The sequence below is a fragment of the Lissotriton vulgaris genome, chromosome 4_1 (assembly GCF_964263255.1).
Source record: "Lissotriton vulgaris chromosome 4_1, aLisVul1.2, whole genome shotgun sequence".
NCBI classification, from domain to species: Eukaryota; Metazoa; Chordata; class Amphibia; order Caudata; family Salamandridae; genus Lissotriton; species Lissotriton vulgaris.
The window spans coordinates 91,111,080-91,126,558 of record NC_141691.1 but is presented as its reverse complement, the minus strand read 5'-3'; the positions used below and the strand labels follow the sequence as shown (position 1 = coordinate 91,126,558).

The following is a 15,479-nucleotide window of genomic DNA, read 5'->3' as shown; positions in this document are numbered from 1 at the left end:
TAAGAAGGGTGTATAAGAAGCGTTTGAGGAAGACAGACCAAGGAACCGTCTCTGAGGAGTGTATCTAGAAGAAATAGGTGAGATAAGGAGTGGAGTGTCACTGAAACAGACCATTTAGAGGAATGAGTGAGAAGAACCCCTGGAAAGTTTGTAGGGAGGTTATGAGAAGTATGTCTAAAGGATAAATAAAAGAGGAGCTATTGAGGAGTGTCTCCAAACACAACTCTAAGGAAAGCGCTAGAGGAGTGTAAGAGTTAGCCATCATAAAACTGTGAGGAGTATTTCTGGTATGTAAGCAAAAAGTGCACAAGAGTGTGAGAGACGGGTGCTTTTGTAAACTAAATATATGAAACCTGAGTGAGGACTCTCCGGAAAATAAACATAAAAGGTGTGAGTGCTGCAAATCCCTGGGTGATGGACATAAAGTCGATATGGGGGGTTAGTGAACCGAGTGTTGGAAGTGTAAACAGAGAGACTCTCATGGAATGTAAACTTAAGAGAGGAGAGTGAGAGGTCTTTTCTGCAGAGAGGGCATAAGATAGGAGATGACGGCGCGCAAGTAATGCATTCAAAAGTTAGATGCAGCCATTGCGAGTGGGGCACATATTCATAAACAAAAAATAATCACTTCAAAGTACACCTCTGCAGAAGTGTGAATGAATCCACCAATAGACATATATCACATGTTGTTGAATGGAAATCAATTGTGATGCTTCAGTCTTGAGGGAGTAGTTGCAAAGTAAGATTCAGAAAATGTGGGGATAATTCTAACGGTGAGGTGGTGTGAATTGAGGTTATGTTATAGGACACATATACAGTGCACGTGCAACATAAGGCCTCTTGGCGCTAAGGTAGCATAAAAACAGCAACTAGCATATGAGTTAGACATAAGCGTTTCTAAGCAGCAAGGTTAAGAGTTTTATAAAACCCACATAGGTGAGATCTGTGTAAGTTAAACATAAGGTGGGTTAAAAGGTGCATCAGAAGTTAATTAAGGCAGAATGTGTAGGGAGTGTCTTTATGCAAGTAGAATGAGTGATAAGTGTCTACATTTAAGCTGCACTAGAGATGTTTTTATACATAGAGCATTGTAACCGTGGCTTTGAAGGAGTGTAGATGTAGAAGATCACTGTAAGAAGCATCAGTAAGTTCTGCATCCGTGAGAGATTACGATGTATATCCATGACAGAAGAACGGAAGCACCTTTAAGGCACACATCCGTGAAAGAATAAGATGTATATCCATGACAGAAGAACGGAAGGAGCAGTGAGGGGAGCATCCGTGAAAGAATAAGATGTTTATCCATGACGGTAGAGTAGAAGCACGAGTGAGGTGCCCAGCCGTGAAAGAATAAGATGTAAATCCATGACAGAAGAAAGGAAGCAACAGTGAGGAGCGCATTTGTGAATGAATAAGATGTATATCTATGACGGAAGAAAGGAAGCACCAGTGAGGTGCGCCTCTGTGAAAGAATAAGATGTAAATCCATGACAAAAGAATGGAAGCACCAGTGAGGTGTGCATCCTTGAAAGAATAAGGTGTATATCCATGACGGAAGAATGGAAGCACCAGCGAGGTGTGCATCCGTGAAAGAATAAGATGTATATCCATGATGGAAGAACTGAAGCAACAGTGAGGAGCGCATTTGGAAAGAATAAGATGTATATCCATGACAAAAGGATGGAAGCACTAGTGAGGGTGCGCATCCATGAAAGTATAAGATGTATATTCATGACAGAAGAAGGAATGCACCACTGAGGTGCGCCTCTGTTAAAGAATAAGATGTAAACCCATGACAGGGGAATGGAAGCCCCTTTAAAGGGCACATCCGTGAAAGAATAAGATGTATATCCATGACAGAAGAACTGAAGCACCAGTGAGAGGCGTATTTGTGAAAAAATAAGATGAATATCTATGACACTAGAACGGAAGCGCAAGCGAGGTGTGCATCCGTGACAGAATAATATGCATATCCATGACATAAGAATGGAAGCTCCAGTGAGGTGTGCATCCATTAAAGAGAAGATGGCAAGCATGCAAGCTGTGCAAGTCGGTGTGTACTCAGAGAAGAACAATGTAAGCAGTGCCACTGGAGTGCGTAAACACCGCATGCAGTGAAAACGAGGTGGTAGCTACAGAATACCACTGCATTCAGCTCCAGTGACATCCATTGAAGAACATTGTACGCAGTGTCACTGAGGTGCGCCTACATTGCAAGCAGCACCAGTGAAATGGGAATTACAGAAACACAGTATATGTAGCTCCAGAAAAGTGAACAATGTGATCAAAAGAAGAACAATGCTAGCAGTGTCAGTGAGGTGTGTCTACATCAAAAGTAACACCAGGGGGTATTTATTGTACATAGGAACATTGTACGGAGTGTAAGTGAAGGGTGTACCCGAAGAATAACAATATAAGAAGTGCCAGTGAGGTATGCAGTTATAGAAGAACACTGCCACTTGAGATGTGAATTCGAAGAACATTATGAGCAGCACCAGTGAGGTGCGTATCCATTGTAAAACACTGTGCAGCTGCGGGACCCTGCAAGCAGTGCCAGGGAGGTGTGTATTATTGGAGTGTAAATGTGTTGTGTAACCACAGAAGAAAGTTGTAATCCCCTACAGTGAATTGTGTATCCATAGAAGAATATGGTATGCAGAACCCAGGAGGTGCTCACCTGAAGATCACAGTAAGAAGTGAGAGTGAAGGGTGTTCCCATACAAAACAATATAAGCCATGCCAGTGAGGTCTGTATCTATATAAATACAATCTAAGCCGTGCGAGTGAGGTGTCTATACTTGTAGTGCAATTGTGGTGTGTATCGATAAACATTTTGTAAGCAATGCCAGTGAATTATGCAGAGGTACATGAACAGTGAATGCAGCATGAGTACAGGTGTGCCCATGAAATAAAAATGAAAGGAGCAGACAAATGGAGTTTATCCACGGAACAGAACTGTAAATGGTATTAGTGATGTGTGTTTCCATAGGTAGAAAAAGTTATGTTTGTAACAAAAAAAAATATGAGGTATGAATGAGTTTGCAAAAGATATTTAGAAGAGGAATAGAATAAATAAGAGTATTTCTGAGAAGTGAGTAAGGCGAATCAACCATACATAAATTGAAGTAGTGTGAATGATTTAAGAATCTGTACAATATCAATTTCGAGATTGTGAGTGAGTGAGATGTGCTGTGGAACTTACATGAGCTGTGTGTGCATAGCAAATAAAGTAGGCATGGGATATGAATCTGCATATTACTGATGCAAGTAGTCGGAGTATAGAACAGAAATCTGAAAATGAAATGAAATGAAAAGAATTTGTACTTGTAAAGCGCACTTATACCCCAACTGGAGTTTCCTGGCGCTGTCCTCATACCGCTGTGGAACCCTTCCTGGCTTTTCCCTGTGAAATGTCCACTCCTGGGCACCCCCAAGGTGAAGCCAGGCATCCCAGCGCTGTTGGGGCCGTTGTGGAGATTAAGCAAGCTATTGCCCAGAGTTGCAGCGTGTGACCCATGATTAGAATAGGCACCGAGGCGAGAATTGTCAGGTCCGAGGAAATTGAGCCCAAGACCCGTCGAGGCAGGAATTGAACCCTGGTCCCGGGCCAGACCTCTGCATCAGGGTCTGCCGCTCTAACCATTGAGCCACACTTCTCCACAGAGAAGAGTGAGTGAATGTATATTGTGAACGCCCTGGAACACACTCTCTGTAGAAAGTACTGGGGGAAGTGAGTCTGTCAAATAAGAATATAAGTATTGTTAGTCAGTAGCAAATCTGGAGAATATAGCCGGGTTGTGAGTGCATCTGTAGAAGACAAACGAGGGTGTTGTGTATCCACTCAAGACAAATGTAGATGAAGAGTGTGTGTGTAAGGTAGTTGTTGTCAAATGAAAATCCACATTCTATCATTCCACACCCAAAGCCTTCATTTTGACACATTTCTTACAAAGTATATATTACGAACATATAGCACCTGTGCTACAAACGGAATAAATGCTTATAAACGGAATAAATATCACTGTCAATACAAGAAAGGCTTGCGGTCCAAGTAACGGCAGCAGTCAGTATCTGGAACGCCGATCACCAACTTGACTGAGTCGACACGCCCTTGTAGGACCTGGAGTGGGGAGCATCACCATTAATCAATTACTTTTCAACCAAAGACTTCTCCATTGACTTGCCCATGACAAGGGATTGTTGTTCTGTTGGAAGTTCAAGAAGGACTGCAAATACCGCCGTAGGCATCCATTCAAATAAAGCACTACAGAGTCGCGGTTTGTGCAGCCCTTGCCCCCAAGCTCTCAGTCAGTATGTCCTTCGAAAACAACTTGATCATTATTTTAGAAGCAAATAATGTCACTGGTGGGACAGTGCTCTGGAAAGCTTGTCCAGCACTTTCCAGTCCATCTTCACTTTCTGCTTCACCACACAACATGGTAGTCAACAAAACTCCTTAACAGAGGGAATCACTCAGGATCCCATAACCATTGAAGTTACAAATTGTGTTTCTTCTTTATGATTCCTTCATTCAGAATTAATGACTGAGTCTGTAAATGGCCATTAAGTCGAAATAAATCCTTCCTGGAACAATCTGTTTAAGAAGTTGGTAGTCTCCCCTGGAGCCTGCCAGGAGGCAGCCATTTCAGTGCCTGAAACGAAAAAAGTCTACATTGAATATTTTTACTCACCAAATTGCTGAGGTACAAATATTTTAAAATGTGCAGGTCCCTTAGAACCTCATACCCCAAAATCTCTGCGTGATCAAATCTCTTGGTGCACGGTTTCATTTTTGGACAAGTTGCTGGGAACCCAATCGAGCTTAGAGGCCCTTTTTTCTGTCTACAGCTTTTGATTTTAAAATTTTGAAACTACAATAATAGGAAAGGTGCACTTAACAAAATCAAACACATCAAAACGAATCTGCAAGGCTTTTTGACATCTTTCCAAGGAATAAAAAGCTCTATGTGAGTAACAGGTCATTAGACTGGAATAAACAGGTTTGTTTTCTTAATTATACTTCTGATTAGACCGGCCTCCTCCTGCTCTAGGCGTAAACACAAGCAATTTGGAAGGCGTACTTACTTAGAGCAACAACAATGGCTTGAAGGAGGAGAGCGGGAGGAAAGCCTTTTATATTAAGAGGCAGGAGGGCCCTCGTTGAGCAGGCTTTCAGTGGCTTGCTTGGAGGGGGTGCTCGGGTGATGCACATCGGTTTACGGAAGATCTCTCTCTTTCTCATACTCCATCAATTAAACCCTGAAATGACCGTAGGACCCTGCACCTCTCTATCCCTCTAGTACAGGCATGCATGGGATCTTAGGTTTCAAACTAGGGCTAAAAGCACTTGAAGGAGGGGGGTTAACCCACCATCCTCCCACTCCCATTTTATTTCAAGATCTCCAAATACAATACATTGCAGAGCACAATATTCAGAATATAATGGATTCAAATATACAGATGTTATAGTCAAAATCATGCATTTTTTAAATTATTCACAGGAGCGCCTAAGGGTTTTGTTAACTGGCACTTGTATACCATAGGAGCTCAGGCCCACTGGCCTCACTAAGAAAGGGTATTGTTAACCGGCACTTGTATACCATAGGAGCTCATGTCCACTGGCCTCGCTAAGAAAGGGTATTGTTAACTGCACTTGTATACCATAGGAGCTTAGGCGAGCTGGCCTCGCTGAGAATGAATGAATGAATGAAACACACCATATAACGCGCAACTTTGCCCAACGGGCATCAAGGCGCCTAACCAAACATAGTCCAGAGTTAGAGAGCATGCTACTGATAGGCCTCGATGAAGAGCCGCGTATTTAATGCTTTCTTAAAAAGGGCCATAGAGGATTGTGCTTTTAACTCGGAAGGGAGGTCATTCCACAGTTTTGGGGCCACCCTTTCTGACTCTGTTTGTTCGAGGGACAGATGGGAGATTCTTGGAGGCAGAACCAAGGCTTCTGCTAGGGGTGTAAGGGACAAGAAGGGAGCCAATGGCTTCTGAACCTCCACCTGATAGAGCACTGAAGACCAGGCATAGAATTTTGAAAGTGATCCTAAGGTGAATCAGGAGCCAGTGCAGACTCTTCTTGGCGAGAGTAGCAGAGGAGGTGTTAGGGACGCCCAGGACAAATTTGGCAGCCGCGTTCTGAACGGTCTGAAGGCGTTGAATAAGGCTCTTATTTATTTCCGCATACAGTGCGTTACAGTAATCCAGCCGTAATGCCACAAGGGCAACCACGGTCTGTTTACGGGCTTGGGGGGAGAGATAATGGGCTATTTTCCTAAGAATCTTAATGACTCCCCAACAGGTGGACACAGTTCGGTTAACCTGCTGCGTCATGGCCAGTGACGTATCAATAATCACGCCCAGATTACGGGCTGATTTTACAGGCACAGGACATACTCCCAAGGAGGGGGGCCACCAGTCACTGGACCATATGTCTTGATCTTTGCCGAAGATCAAGACCTCGGTTTTCTCTCCGTTCAGCTTCAGTGAATTTAGAATCATCCATTCGGAGACTGCCTGCATGCAGTTCCTGAAGCTGAGTGCGGAGGTACTCACCAAGTGGGAGAGGAACACCATGATCTGCGTGTCATCGGCGTATGACACCACCTCCATCCCGTGCGAACTTACTAACCTAGCAAGTGGGGCCACTAAGATATTAAAAAGGGTCGGACTCAAGGCAGACCCCTGTGGAACCCCACATTGCACGGGCTTAGCAGGGGAGAGGAGCTCTCCTAGCTTGACCCTCTGTTCTCTTTGGCTGAGGAAAGAGGACAGGAGGCTCAGTGCTGGGCTCTCCACCCCTATCTCCTTTAGCCGAGCTGTTAAAGTCAAAGGAGATAGGGTGTCAAAAGCTGCAGTCAGGTCGAGTAGGACCAGCAGAATAGTCTGGCCTCGGTCAACCTTAGATCGAATATTGTCGACCACTACCGTGAGAGCCGACTCGGTGCTATGGAACTTTCTGAAGCCGTGCTGAGATTGGTCCAAAAACCCAGAGACCTCAAGAAAGGAAGTCAAATGCTGATTAAGATGGAATTCAAGCATTTTAGCTGGGGCAGGCAGCAGCGATATTGGTCGAACGTTTTTGAGGATTTCAGGATCCAGAGTCGGCTTTTTAAGCAGCGGCTGGACTATGGCCCTTTTCAAATCAGCTGGGAAAATGCCCTGAGTCATGGCACAATTCATTATCTCCAAAATAGGGGGCTACAGGGTTTCCCTACTTTCTTTCAGGATCTTCAAAGGGCAGGGATCCAGTGGCGAGCCTGAATTGGTTCTGTTTAGGAGAGAATCTAATTGCTCAAGGGTAAGGGGTGGGAAGTCGGACAGGATCTTCGAGGGAACTTTTCCCCAACATTCTAAGGAAGGTTGGGTCGGGAGAGGAAAAAGGCTCATTTGGGCTCTCTGAGTTATAAATGTCCGCAATTTTAGTATGGAAGAACTGCGCGATCCTGTCGCACCGCTCTTGGGAACCTGTGATGGGATCAGGAGTTTGTAGGGAGCACAGAGAGTCAACGACTTTAAATAAATCCCTAGAGGAGGTAAGGGACGTTGTGAGCTTAGAAAAGCAAGCCTGTTTTTCTTTGATGACACTTGTCTTGTATTGTTAACCGGCACTTGTATACCATAGGAGCTCAGGTCCACTGGCCTCGCTGAGAAAGGGTCCTGTTTACTGGCACTTGTATACCATAGGAGCTCATGTCCACTGGCCTCGCTAAGAAAGGGTATTGTTAACTGGCACTTGTATACCATAGGAGCTCAGGCCCACTGGCCTCGCTGAGAAAGGGTATTGTTAACTGGCACTTGTATACCATAGGAGCTCAGGCCCACTGGCCTCGCTGAGAAAGGGTCCTGTTTACTGGCACTTGTATACCATAGCGCTCAGGCCCACTGGCCTCGCTAAGAAAGGGCATTGTTAACTGGCACTTGTATACCATAGGAGCTCATGTCCACTGGCCTCGCTGAGAAAGAGTATTGTTAACTGGCACTTGTATACTATAGGAGCTCAGGTCCACTGGCCTCGCTGAGAAAGAGTATTGTTAACTGGCACTTGTATACCATAGCGCTCAGGCCCACTGGCCTCGCTAAGAAAGGGTATTGTTAACTGGCACTTGTATACCATAGGAGCTCATGTCCACTGGCCTCGCTGAGAAAGGGTATTGTTAACCGGCACTTGTATACCATAGGAGCTCAGGTCCACTGGCCTCGCTGAGAAAGGGTCCTGTTTACTGGCACTTGTATACCATAGCGCTCAGGCCCACTGGCCTCGCTAAGAAAGGGTATTGTTAACTGGCACTTGTATACCATAGGAGCTCAGGCCCACTGGCCTCGCTAAGAAAGGGTATTGTTAACCGGCACTTGTATACCATAGGAGCTCAGGTCCACTGGCCTCGCTGAGAAAGGGTCCTGTTTACTGGCACTTGTATACCATAGCGCTCAGGCCCACTGGCCTCGCTAAGAAAGGGTATTGTTAACCGGCACTTGTATACCATAGGAGCCCAGATCCACCAGCCTCGCTGAGAAAGGGTCCTGTTTACTGGCACTTGTATACCATAGCGCTCAGGCCCACTGGCCTCGCTGAGAAAGGGTATTGTTAACTGGCACTTGTATACCATAGGAGCTCAGGCCCACTGGCCTCGCTGAGAAAGGGTATTGTTAACTGGCACTTGTATACCATAGCGCTCAGGCCCACAGGCCTCGCTGAGAAAGGGCATTGTTAACTGGCACTTGTTTACCATAGGAGCTCAGGCTCACTGAGAAAGGGTATTGTTAACTGCACTTGTAAACCATAGGAGCCCAGGCCCACTGGCATTGCTATGGAAGGGTATTGTTAACTGGCACTTGTATACTATAGGAGCTCAGGTCCACTGGCCTCGCCGAGAAAGGGTATTGTTAACTGCACTTGTATACCATAGGAGCCCAGGCCCAATGGCCTTGCTAAGAAAGGGTATTGTTAACTGGCACTTGTATACCATAGGAGCTCAGGCCCACTGGCCTCGCTGAGAAAGGGTCCTGTTTACTGGCACTTGTATACCATAGGAGCCCAGATCCACTGGCCTCGCTAAGAAAGGGTATTGTTAACTGGCACTTGTATACCATAGGAGCTCATGTCCACTGGCCTCGCTAAGAAAGGGTATTGTTAACCGGCACTTGTATACCATAGGAGCTCAGGTCCACTGGCCTCGCTGAGAAAGGGTATTGTTAACTGGCACTTGTATACCATAGCGCTCAGGCCCACTGGCCTCGCTAAGAAAGGGTATTGTTAACTGGCACTTGTTTACCATAGGAGCTCAGGTCCACTGGCCTCGCTGAGAAAGGGTCCTGTTTACTGGCACTTGTATACCATAGCGCTCAGGCCCACTGGCCTCGCTGAGAAAGGGTATTGTTAACTGGCACTTGTATACCATAGCGCTCAGGCCCACAGGCCTCGCTGAGAAAGGGCATTGTTAACTGGCACTTGTTTACCATAGGAGCTCAGGTCCACTGGCCTCGCTGAGAAAGGGTATTGTTAACTGCACTTGTATACCATAGGAGCTCAGGTCCACTGGCCTCGCTGAGAAAGGGTATTGTTAACTGCACTTGTATACCATAGGAGCTCAGGTCCACTGGCCTCGCTGAGAAAGGGTATTGTTAACTGCACTTGTATACCATAGGAGCCCAGGTCCACTGGCCTCGCTGAGAAAGGGTATTGTTAACTGCACTTGTATACCATAGGAGCTCAGGTCCACTGGCCTCGCTGAGAAAGGGTATTGTTAACTGCACTTGTATACCATAGGAGCTCAGGTCCACTGGCCTCGCTGAGAAAGGGTATTGTTAACTGCACTTGTATACCATAGGAGCCCAGGTCCACTGGCCTCGCTGAGAAAGGGTATTGTTAACTGCACTTGTATACCATAGGAGCTCAGGTCCACTGGCCTCGCTGAGAAAGGGTATTGTTAACTGGCACTTGTATACCATAGCGCTCAGGCCCACAGGCCTCGCTGAGAAAGGGCATTGTTAACTGGCACTTGTTTACCATAGGAGCTCAGGTCCACTGGCCTCGCTGAGAAAGGGTATTGTTAACTGCACTTGTATACCATAGGAGCTCAGGTCCACTGGCCTCGCTGAGAAAGGGTATTGTTAACTGCACTTGTATACCATAGGAGCTCAGGTCCACTGGCCTCGCTGAGAAAGGGTATTGTTAACTGCACTTGTATACCATAGGAGCCCAGGTCCACTGGCCTCGCTGAGAAAGGGTATTGTTAACTGCACTTGTATACCATAGGAGCTCAGGTCCACTGGCCTCGCTGAGAAAGGGTATTGTTAACTGCACTTGTATACCATAGGAGCTCAGGTCCACTGGCCTCGCTGAGAAAGGGTATTGTTAACTGCACTTGTATACCATAGGAGCCCAGGTCCACTGGCCTCGCTGAGAAAGGGTATTGTTAACTGCACTTGTATACCATAGGAGCCCAGGCCCAATGGCCTTGCTAAGAAAGGGTCCTGTTAACTGGCACTTGTATACCATAGGAGCTCAGGCCCACTGGCCTCGCTGAGAAAGGGTCCTGTTTACTGGCACTTGTATACCATAGCGTTCAGGCCCACTGGCCTCGCTAAGAAAGGGTATTGTTAACTGGCACTTGTATACCATAGGAGCTCAGGCCCACTGGCCTCGCTGAGAAAGGGTCCTGTTTACTGGCACTTGTATACCATAGCGCTCAGGCCCACTGGCCTCGCTAAGAAAGGGTATTGTTAACTGCACTTGTATACCATAGGAGCCCAGGCCCAATGGCCTTGCTATGGAATGGTATTGTTAACTGCACTTGTATACCATAGGAGCTCAGGTCCACTGGTCTCGCTGAGAAAGAGTATTGTTAACTGCACTTGTATACCATAGGAGCCCAGGTCCACTGGTCTCGCTGAGAAAGAGTATTGTTAACTGCACTTGTATACTATAGGAGTTTAGGCCCACTGGCCTCGCTAAGAAAGGCTATTGTTTACTGCACTTGTATACCAGAGGAGCTCATGTCCACTGGCCTCGCCGAGAAAGTGTATCTCGCTAAGAAAGGGTTTTGTTAACTGCACTTGTAAACCATAGGAGCTCAGGCTCACTGGCCTTGCTGAGAAAGGACATCTCGCTAAGAAAGGGTATTGTTAACTGTACTTGTATACCATAGGAGCTCAGGTCGACTGGCCAAGCTAAGAAAGGGTATTGGTAACTGGCACTTTTATACCAAAGGAGCTCAGGCCCACTTGCCTCACTCAGAAAGGGCCTTCGTAACTGGCACGTGTACAGTTTAGGACTTGCTAAGAAAGGGTATTTTTAACTGGCCCTCTGCTATAGGAATCCAGGGGGCCTTACATGCACCTTATACCATGCAATCATAGCCACAAAGCAACAGAGAACTCTATGATATGGAGATTTAACAGGGGGCAATGAGTTCTAATGACTAAAGCTTGAAAACAAGAGAGGTAAAAGTATATAAGAAGACAGCGAGAGATATACAATACCTGAAGGCTCAGCTTTCTTCGGACAAGAGCCGGACTTGAGGGGAGCTGTGAATAAAAGACAGGTAACAGTATAAGAATAACTTCTACATCATTATACTGTGCAATGGCTGCAGTTTCCAGGCAGTACCTACCCAATGAATAGTTTTAACACTGTTAAGAACCATCATTAGCGCTAGTAGTGACAGGAATAGATTAGAGAACACCTGCCCTAAACAAACAGGCCATCATGATGCACATACCTCAGTGGTACACAGCAAGGCAGAGCCCAGAGGGAAGAGAAACGTGCCTTCCATCTTAACCAATGCCACACATCGCTGGTCACCACAAAGTCCCTCTTTTCACCTGGGGATTCATATCTGGCACTTGACTAAGCACTGCACAGGTGCCACTCAGGAAACCTGTTACGACTAAAGCATGTTCCTCCCAATGAGCAAACGTAATAATTTAATAATGTAATACGTTTTTTTCCCACAGTTGCAGCATTGGTTATCACAGTGATTTTACGCAGTGGTTGTGCTGCTGTCCTACTCCAAATATCACTTAGGCATCATTTACTATTAAAAGTAATCATAACATTACTTTAGCATCATTTACTATTAAAAAAAAGCAGATTACTTTAGCATAATTAAATACTGAAACTAATCAGAATATAACCTTAACATCATTTACTTTTGAAAGTTATCACAATATTACTTAATATCATTTACTATTGAAAGTACTCAGAATATTACTTTACCATAATTTATTTTTGAAAGTAAGAAAACAAGTTACTTACCTATAACTTTGGTTCCACAGTAATGGTAACTTTCATAGATTCCCATGCTTTGTATCATTCCCCCGTCGTCGGAATGGGAGCCTCGGTAAATAAACAATACCATAGCAGTAAGTACAAAAGAGAAAACTAGGCCTAGGCCTCATCTCATTTTCTAGATTATCCGCCTCTTTTTGTAAAAGAGACCAATAATTCTGTAACAACCAATCAGAACTGCCTCACCCCTTAGAACCCTCCTGAGAGAGCCTCAGAGTCTAAGATTTTCGTAGCCGCTGTGCAACAGCCACTAGCTCAGGAAAAAGGCAGAGCTTTACCAGGGGAGGAGAGTGGGCGCATGGGAATCTATGAAAGTTACCAATACTGGGGAACCAAAGTTACAGGTAAGTAACTTGTTTTCTTGCCCCAGTATTGGAACTTTCATAGATTCCCATGCTTTGTATCAGAGAAGCTAGCAGTTTGCCCTAAACGCACATTTTGTTACAAGAATATCAACACCTTGCCACACAGATACTCACATTGGAAAATCAAATATATAAATATATACTTGTTACATTAGCAAGGACTATCACAAGTGATACAAAATGTGCAACACAGGAAGGAGGGATTGTAGGGAAAGCTCACCTCTCATTGAAAAAGATTCCTCAAGACTGCCTGTTCAACAGCTGTATCATTCTTCGTATAAAAATCCAGGCAGTAGTGCTTCGTGAAGGTATGTGTACTGCTCCACGTCGCTGCCCTGCAGATGTCCTTGATAGGGACTCCTGAAAATAGAGCCACTGACGATGCCACTGATCTTGTGGAATGTGTACGGACTCTTCTCTCGAGCGGTTTGTCCGCTTCTTGATGGCAGAACTGAATAGCACTGGAGATCCAGCGAGAAGTGCGGTGTTTGGACAGCGGAAATCCCTTCCGCGGGGCACTGTAGGAGACGAACAGTTGTGAGGATTTCCTAAAAGGTTTTGTGTGCTCCAAATAGTACTTTAGACACCTCTGAACGTCCAAAGAATATAAGGACCTCTCTGCTGGAGTAGTAGGTCGCTGGAAAAAAGACTTCAAAATCAATGGTTCATTCAGATGGAATTCAGACGGAACCTTCGGGATGAACTTTTGATTTGTCCGTAGGATCAAGACATCCTGCTTGAATTGTAGGAAGGGCTCCACGATTGTCAGCGCCTGGAGCTCGCTAATCTGTCTGACCGATGTCAATGCCAACAGAAGAGCTACCTTCCAAGACAGGAATTTAAGGTCCGTTTTGTGAATGGGTTCAAATGGTGCTCTCATTAGCTGAGCCAAGACCAAATTAAGTTGCCAGACATGTGGAGAACGGACTGGAGGAAAAACTCTGAACAGGCCTTTCAAGAACTGCTTGACAATCCTAGCGGACCAAAGCGAAGGACCTGAAGACGTCCGTCTGAACCTCGAGATGGCTGCCCGATGAACTTTAACAGAAGAATTAGCCAATCCAGATTTAGCCAGCGATAGGATATATGGCAAAATCTGATGCAGAGCCGAAGTGTAAGGGTGAAGATGTTGTTTCTGACACCAGAGGCAGAACCTTTTCCATTTTGCCCTATAAGTTCTGTTCGTACTTGGAGCTCGAGCTTGAGACAAGATGTCCCTACACTCCCTGGTGAGGTTCAAATTCTGAAATTCCCTGTACTCATGAGCCACGCTGTCAAGTGAAGCGAGCTCGAGTCCGGATGGAATACTTGACCCTGAGACCTGGTCAACAGAGAAGGAACCGGTTGCAGGCGAATTGAATGGTCCTGAGAAAGCAGGAGGAGTTCTCTGTACCAGAACTATCGGGGGCCACGCCGGTGCAATCAAGATTATTCTGCATGGCTCCACCTTCGCTTTCCTGATCAACTTCGGGATTAGGGGTATCGGAAGAAAAGCGTAAAAGAATGCGCAGCACCAGGCAATCGAAAGTGCGTTCCCCAAGGACCCCGGATGGTGATCCCTGCTTGCATAGAATCGGCATTTGGTGTTCTCCGGGGTTGCAAACAGGTCTATGGTCGGGGTCCCCCAGACCGAGAACACCTCCTCCAGAATGGTTTGGTCTAACTCCCATTCGTGACTGATCGATTTCTGACGACTCAGCGCATCCGCTGTTATATTGAGCGAACCTGCGAGGTGTTCCGCTGTCAGAGCAATATTGTGAAGAATCGCCCAATCCCAAATCAACTGAGCTTCTCTGGAGAGGATCTGGGATCGTTTCCCGCCCTGCTTGTTGATATAGTGCATGGCCGTTGTGTTGTCCGTCCGGACCAGCACTGAACAATTCTGAATTTGTGGCAAAAAAGCCTGCAAGGCTAACCGAATGGCTTTGAGTTCTAACAGGTTGATGTGGCACTTGCGTTCAACTGGATCCCAGTGGCCGCTCACGTGCAGCTCTTCGAGAACCGCTCCCCAGCCTTCTAACGAGGCGTCCGTGGTGAGAACCATGGGAGACGGAGGAAGCGTGAATGTTAATCCTTTTGCGATATTGTCTTTCACCAACCACCAGCTGCATGCTTTTTTCATTGCTGGGGTTACCGTAATCCTGTCGTCGAAAGAGCCCTCCATCTGGCACCATTGTTTGTCGAGCTGCTCTTGCAGTGGACGCATTCGCAGCCTGCAATGTGGAATCAATGGTATGCAGGATGAGATCGATCAGAGCAGGGACTTGTAGAGCCGTACTGATAGGGATTTCCTCTTTAGCAAGAGGCGAGCCGATAGCATCAATTTGCTTTGACGTTCCTCCGTTGGGTAAGCCTTGCAGCGTTTTGTGTCCAGAATGGATCACAGAAACTTTGCTGACCTGGATGGTTGAAGGACCGATTTGTCCTTGTTGAGCCGAAGGCCCAGGTGGTTGAACAGTTAAATGCAGGTCGAAATGGCTTTGAAAGTTCCCTGGAAAGATGAAGCCTTGACCAGCCAGTCGTCCAGGTAGGAAAAAACTTCCAGAGATTGTTTCCTGAGGAATGCTCACAAAACACCTTTGTAAATATCCTTGGTGCAGACCGGAGACCAAAAGGAAGTACTTTGAACTGAAAATGGCTCTTCTCTACTGTGAAGTGCAAGTATTGCCTGTGAGCTGGATGGATCGGCACATGGAAATAAGCATCCTCTAAATCCAGAGTTGCCATGTAGTCTCCTGGATTTAGCAGACGAAGAATATCCGGAAGAGTGACCATCCTGAAGGATAGCTTGATGAGATAGGTGTTGAGCT

General features: G+C 45.9%; 1 protein-coding gene across 1 annotated transcript in view; it reads right to left on the bottom strand.

The window, feature by feature from the left end:
- Window positions 1-3,903: 3,903 nt before the first annotated feature.
- The window catches only part of OPHN1 (oligophrenin 1), a 702,970-nt gene continuing 691,394 nt past the window's right edge, over window positions 3,904-15,479 (bottom strand). The window contains exons 23-24 of the mRNA XM_086918347.1: window positions 11,497-11,541; window positions 3,904-4,652 (exon numbers count right to left, since the gene is read on the bottom strand). Of these exons, the coding sequence (XP_086774473.1) occupies window positions 11,505-11,541 (37 nt within the window). The 3' untranslated portion in view covers window positions 3,904-4,652; window positions 11,497-11,504. The remainder of the gene's footprint in view (window positions 4,653-11,496; window positions 11,542-15,479) is intronic.